The 6,805-nt window shown below is 35.3% G+C and overlaps 1 protein-coding gene across 1 annotated transcript; it reads left to right on the top strand.

The window, feature by feature from the left end:
* Nucleotides 1-3,068: 3,068 nt before the first annotated feature.
* Nucleotides 3,069-5,874, top strand: LOC143595258 (aspartic proteinase 36-like). Its single transcript, XM_077074320.1, has 10 exons — nucleotides 3,069-3,363; nucleotides 3,736-3,865; nucleotides 3,952-4,184; nucleotides 4,274-4,501; nucleotides 4,580-4,748; nucleotides 4,829-4,902; nucleotides 5,008-5,104; nucleotides 5,235-5,301; nucleotides 5,386-5,457; nucleotides 5,612-5,874. The coding sequence occupies exons 1-10, from the start codon at nucleotides 3,095-3,097 to the stop codon at nucleotides 5,776-5,778; spliced, it is 1,506 nt and encodes a 501-aa protein (XP_076930435.1). The 5' UTR covers nucleotides 3,069-3,094; the 3' UTR covers nucleotides 5,779-5,874.
* Nucleotides 5,875-6,805: the final 931 nt, after the last annotated feature.

Below are 6,805 nucleotides of genomic sequence, written 5' to 3'. Positions count from 1 at the left end.
ATAACTTTGGCCTTTTTTTACGGGCTAGAATATTTTTTTAAAATAGTATTGGGTTTGGTAGCCGAAAAAGTATGGGTTTGGTCGTAAATACGTATCTATAGGTTACATATAAAACCGAAAAAATACCGGGTTCGGCCGAACCGGGTCGTAAGTACGTGGCTCCGCCACTGCCTGCAGGTCATTAATAGTACCCGCGGAAGAAGACCCGCGGACCACGAGATGCCCCACGACAAAGAAGAAACAATAGAGACACCTTACGTGGCAAAGAAGAGTAGTTGTAACAATATATTTCTAGAAGATTACCATAACATTCCCACACAAGGACGTTAGCCAATAAAAGAGGGACAACTGGACACCTAGTAACAACCATGCACATAGCCGGGCTGTTGCACCCTACCAAAGCGTGACACGTGTCCATTCAGGTAGAAAGGAATATCCTAGACAGTGGCAACTCCACCAATCATTTTCCTATATCATCGGCTATAAATACATTCATCACCATCAGGAGGTACCCATTCACTCTTCACAGATTACATCAATAGCTTTATACTTTCTCTCCTTAAGAACAGTATTTATTCTCACGTCGGAGGGCAGTTATAGGAAGACTCCCCCTCCTCTTGTCCTTCCCGTAGCAAGACTCACGGTGCTTTTTTTGCAGGAATCTAAGCTGAGATATGATTACGTATGACTTGTTGGTTCGTATTTGGTCGAAGCATAGATCTGATCTTATCCGGGTTGGATCCGTATTCTTTATTGGCGCCATCCGTACTTTGAGCAAATTCCAATTGTTACTCCAGTGGGAGTAAGGCGAACGAATACTTCTGGAGGTCCCATTCACGAAGCGGTTGGAAGAGTAACGATGGAGTCTCGTCGTAATGTTCGTGCTCCAGATATAGAAATGGATCTGGAGATTTTCCTAGACATGGAGGTGATGAGACGTTAGTTCATCATCATCAGTCCAGATCAGGGAGGGAAACTTTGACTCCGGAGGAATGGCTTCGTCAAGAGCAGCATAGGTTGAATGAAGAATATGCTCAAAGGGTAAAAAATGACAGGATTCAGGCGAGGACGTTAACTTACGAAGACTCGCCACCTCCTTCTCCTCCTCCATCAGCCATGCGCCAAAGTCAGTTTGATCTGGAAAGAGAGATTACTCAAGTGAGTACCAATGGATGGAAGTCGTGACAGAGGTTGTCTGGCTCAGCGAAGCGTACAAAGAAGTGGCGGTAGTTTAACCATCAACGTTCTAATGGAGCAATATGATATATGAGAAATATTTTTTAGGTTTTAAGTGAGCCATCTCGATAATTTTGATTTAACTTTAACCGAGTCTAATATGATTTGATATGAGAAGATTGGTGTTGTCAGATTCAGATATCTCAATGCATATTTTATTTGATCATTCGTCAAGGATTTATTTTCATATCATTATTTTACTTTAAAAGATATTTATGAGATTTAGTTGTGGAGATGGTGGTCGGAGATTTATTTATTTATTTATTTTAACAATCAACAAATAGAGAATTGTCTGTATATCATACGAGGTGATTTAATGGTAAAAGGCCACTATCAGCTGGCCCAATCCAGCCGTACAGAACCTTTAAGCACCTCAAAGTTATCTCCAGTTCCGATAAAAACTCACACGGGGTAAAGCATAGACGCCTTCAAGATCGTACTAGAGATCACAAAGATCTCGGTCTTTCTTCATTAAGCCATACATGTCATCTCTAAAGTGTTGTCTTTGAGAATTGAACCTAAGTCTCCATTAAAAAACTTATATTTCCTACCACTATATCATATTGGTCATTGAAAAGGACCGATGATGGTCAGAGTTACTACTTACTAGTGTCTACAAATAAGCTTTACCATAGATGAGGGGCATATAAGCCATATATTAATTTTACTAGTTTTTGAACTCGTGTATTACACGAGATTTATTAAATGATAAAAATTAATAGATTTCGTTATTTGAAATAAAGACACAAAAACAAATAAAATATATAGTACACACAATATGAAGCCTAGAATCTTAATTTTACAAATCAGATAAAATCTTTTTATATAAAGCATTTGTAGTTTTATCACAAGTATGTACTATTTAGAATTATTAGGACTATAAATATAATCAACATTTTTTATTTTATGTTTTTACTTTGTATATATTTTTTTTGTTTCAAATAATTAATTTTGTTAATTTAAATATTGACAAATATCGTGTATGACACAAGTTATAAAGCTAAATGAAATAAACTAATGATAAAATAAATTTATTTAGGTTTACATTCATAGCCTAATTTTGCTAATTCTCTAAGTTATAACCCTTTTGACAAAATAGTTTTACCCGTGATCCATGGATAGCTAGGATGAATGAGATGAGAGATTAGAAAATTAGGAAAGAAATTTAGGCTAGTATTAAATATGATTAAGACACACAAACATCAATATTTTTGTTTATTAGAAGAACAAGATCAGATTTTACAATAAAACGAACCCATATAAAATATCAAATGTTTACGGACGTTGCGATGCGATAAGTCTATGTCTTTTGTAAAAATCATTGATAAAATGAATTAAAATAAAACAAGATATTAATTTTTTATAAACTATTTTATAAAAAAACAAAAATTAAATTACATAGTTAGTCTAGTGCTAAGAGGCCTGTCATGCAATGTGAAGACGCATGCATAATTATAGGACGCGGATTTACGGATTCCATCTGGTTCTTGTGTATCAGGGGTATGGTCTCATGGCGATCGAGGAGACGACCTTAGACATAACCCCGAAAGAATATGTTTAGACATGAGATTTTCTATAGTTAAAAAAGAAAGTTAACCAAATCAATCAATTTATTAAAACTAAAACTGAAACTGAAACTGAAATTGAAATGAATAAGCAAAAGAAAGAAAGTTTGGTAGCACTAGAAGAAACCAAATCACTATTTAATTGACGGTATTCTTATTATCTTTCTTTCAATCGATATTCCCATTCCAGCAAAACAGTGAAACACACACTTCACAGTTTTACTTTACTTCTCTGTTCTGTTTCCATCTCATACTCTTCAACTTCCGCCGTCAATCGAATTCAACCCATAAAAATGTCGGTGGTTTATTTTCATGCCGGCAATCCAGCAACCTTAACATTAATCTGCGCCGTCGTATTCGTTCTCTCCCTGACGGCGTTTGCGTTTCCGTCAACTCTCGTATTGGAAAGAGCCTTTCCGGTTAACCACCGAATTGAACTGAGTCAACTCAGGAACCGAGATAGTGTACGACACCGTCGGATATTACAGCAACACTCTTCTTCTTCTTCTTCCGGTGCCGTTGATTTTCCTGTCAAAGGAAATTATGATCCTAGTGTTGTTGGGTAATTCAATTTCCTTCATCTTCTTTATTCATTCAATTGGGTCCGACACTACAAGACACAAACCACAAACCTGTTTAGAAACATGTTACATGACTTGATGTAACATGACCTGTATAGTGTCACGATTAAAATATAGCATGTGCACTATTAACAAAAGTTGTTAAAAGTTCATAATAGTTTTTATTAATACATAATTCATAACATATTCTATATATTTTATTTCGAGAAAAAAATATATAAACAGGTTAACAAATAAACAGGTTAACAAGTGTTTAACATGTTTGGACACTATGTAAAGCTCAAACCCAAATTTGTTTAACTCCGTGTGCGAAGCTAATTTATTCTAATTTCAAATTTTATCGATCGTTGTAGGCTTTATTATACGAAAGTCCAGTTAGGATCACCTCCAAAGGAATATTATGTGCAAATCGATACGGGAAGCGATGTGTTATGGGTCGCTTGCACGCCCTGCGATGGCTGCCCGACTTCAAGCGGTCTGCAAGTATGCTTATTGTTTGTTATGATTAAATAGAGTGTTATGGAATTTGTTATAAAACTGATGTGTGTGTATATTTTTTTATTTAACAGATTCCGATGGAGTTTTATGATCCATCGAGCTCATCAACGAGCTCTGCAATTAGTTGTTCGGATAGACGGTGTTATCAGGCGGCTCAATTATCTGATTCGGGCTGTTCAAACAACCGGTGCGGTTACCAGTTTCATTATGGAGATGGTAGTGGGAATTCCGGTTATTATGTATCAGATGTGATGCATTTGGACATGGTTGGTGTTGGTTCGACCTCGGCTAATGTTGTATTTGGGTGAGCTAGTTATAAGTTTTGTAGTTTTATAATTTTAGTTGAAGAATATAAATGCTGTTAATTTTGTATTGTGCTGGTTTATGTAACAGATGTACCATGTCTCAAACCGGGCTTTTGATTAAACCTGATAGAGCGGTAAACGGGATCTTTGGATTTGGTCAAAGCAGGCTGTCGGTAATTTCACAGCTTTCTGCACAAGGAACCACTCCTAATGCATTCTCTCATTGTCTTATTGGAGGTGATAATGGCGGGGGTATTTTGGTCATTGGTCAAATTATGGAGCCGCGTATGGTCTATACTCCAATTATCCAATCACAGTAAGTTTTCTTCGCTTATAGTGGCGCTTTTGTATTGAATTGATATTGTTCGGATAATGTAAATTTGCATGTTTGCAGGCCACATTATAATGTGAACTTGGAGAGTATTTCTGTCAATGGTCAAACATTGCCCCTTGACCCGTCACTTTTCGCCTTATCGGATGACGACCATGGTGGAACAATCATCGACTCGGGAACGACTCTGGCATACCTTGCTAAAGATGCTCTTAAACCGTTTGTGGATGCTGTGAGTTAAATTGGTCAAAGTCGGGTTTTGGAGTTGACTAATGGTCAAACCATAATGTTGGTATCTGTTTGTTTATGCAGATCTCACAATCAGTTTCACAATCTGCACAGCCGCTTATAAATAAGGAAGAGAAGTGTTATGTAATTACCTCAAGGTTTCTCTTTTATACCCATTATTTCTTAGCTATATAATACAATCATTTAACTAATAATCAGCTAATAAGACCACTGATATAATCAATTTTTAATGTTATTTTCAGTGTCTCAGACTTATTTCCGCCTGTAAGTTTCCACTTTGCGGGTGGCGCTTCAATGCATTTAAAACCTCAGGACTACCTTATTCGGCGGAGTTCTATGGTATATTACATGAGATTATGTTAATAACTAATAACCAGAATAACTTATCTTTTTCTTTTTTTGTTAATTTTTTTAATTATTGAGTGTAATAATCTATTCATGTAAATGAACTGAAAGAATGTGTTTGTAGAGTGCGGCTGAGGTATGGTGCATTGGCTTTGGGTCAATGCCAAATCAACAAATTACAATTTTGGGAGGTATAATTAATATAAATTTAAAATTATTTTGAATATGTGACCACTCTTCATTCTTTTTGATCTGTGTTTTACCTGGTGATGCAGACCTTGTTCTTAAAGACAAGATTATTGTTTATGATTTAGGCGGACAAAGGATTGGATGGTCGGATTATGACTGTAAGTGCTCGTCATTTCTACATAATGAAGCATTCAAGAATATTTTATGGAGTGTTCTGATGCGCGTTTTGTAACTTATCATGTCATATAATCAACTATTTTTGTTGCATTTGTTTAATCTGAAACTAATTATATGCTTAAATGATGTTGTTAGGTTCATCTTCTGTAAACGTGTCTGTCACCTCGAGTGGCGGCAGAAGTGAAGTTGTAAATGCTGGTCAGGTTGGTGGCACCACTTCATTGCAGATAACTCGCTATGAACTGATTATTCGGACATTTATTCTTGCTTCTATAATACAATTGGCGGTCACATACAGCTAGTATTCACATAATGCGTTTTGTTATGACGCATAGATTATACGTCTTACAAGCATATAGAAAGAAATAGAGTTGACTGTTGATATTCTTCTATATTTTTGACCAATTTTGTTCTATATTTCTGTGTTTTTTGTTCTCTGTTTTCGGGTCAAATAGTCTCTGACTTTGAAAGCCATACAAGCTGGTCAACTTGGGTAACGTGGGTGTGAAAGCTGGACTTTTGACAATATTGTTGACACTATTTAGCACATAGATCATTAGCAAAGTAATACTACTAAAATATAAAAAATTCATAGATGTGTTATCGTCAAAAATTAAAAGCTTTATATAAACTATATTAAATAGGTTCATTCTCTTATTGTATGTTGTAGCATATTACACACCGAGGGTCTTAGGTGAACATATAAAATTTTTAATTATTATAGTGTTGTTCTTTTACATCGAAATATGTAACCATGCTAACAAGTTGCGTCACTAGAAAAACGATGAATATTGTTCTAAAACAAACTATGAATGTAGGGGTACTCTCCCTATAACTTAGAATAATAATTGTTTCATGTGTTATTTTAGTATAGTATAATCTTCATATTTGAGTTGAGATGTTAAACTCTGTTACTTCTTCAAATCAATGTCTTAGGTTGGTGTTGAACTTTGTTATCAAGATAACTCAGTTAAAACCTGACAAATGCATTGATTTCATTTTAAGTGGGTCTAATATGATTTGATATGAGTAGATTGGTGTTGTCGGGATTCAAATATCTCGTTGCATTTTCTTTTATCATTCGTGTATGATTGATTTTCTTCTAGTTATCATATTTTTACAGAAATTTTCGAGATTTAGTTTCGAAGATGGTTGCCAAAGGTACTATGAGTCTGTGGTCTACAAAATAGGCTTTACCATAGAGCCTCGAGGCATAGATGAGGGCATGAGGAGCATATACTATATATAGTGCTAGTAGTTTATTCTAGAAAAAGTGAAAAACCATAGGAGATAGATGAAGTTTCATATTATTTACACTAAAACTTTATA

The sequence above is a fragment of the Bidens hawaiensis genome, unplaced genomic scaffold (genome assembly GCF_021521415.1).
Source record: "Bidens hawaiensis isolate Kalapana, Puna unplaced genomic scaffold, B.hawaiensis_p1.1 tig00044846_1, whole genome shotgun sequence".
NCBI lineage: Eukaryota > Viridiplantae > Streptophyta > Magnoliopsida > Asterales > Asteraceae > Bidens > Bidens hawaiensis.
This window is presented reverse-complemented; position numbering and strand designations above follow the sequence as displayed.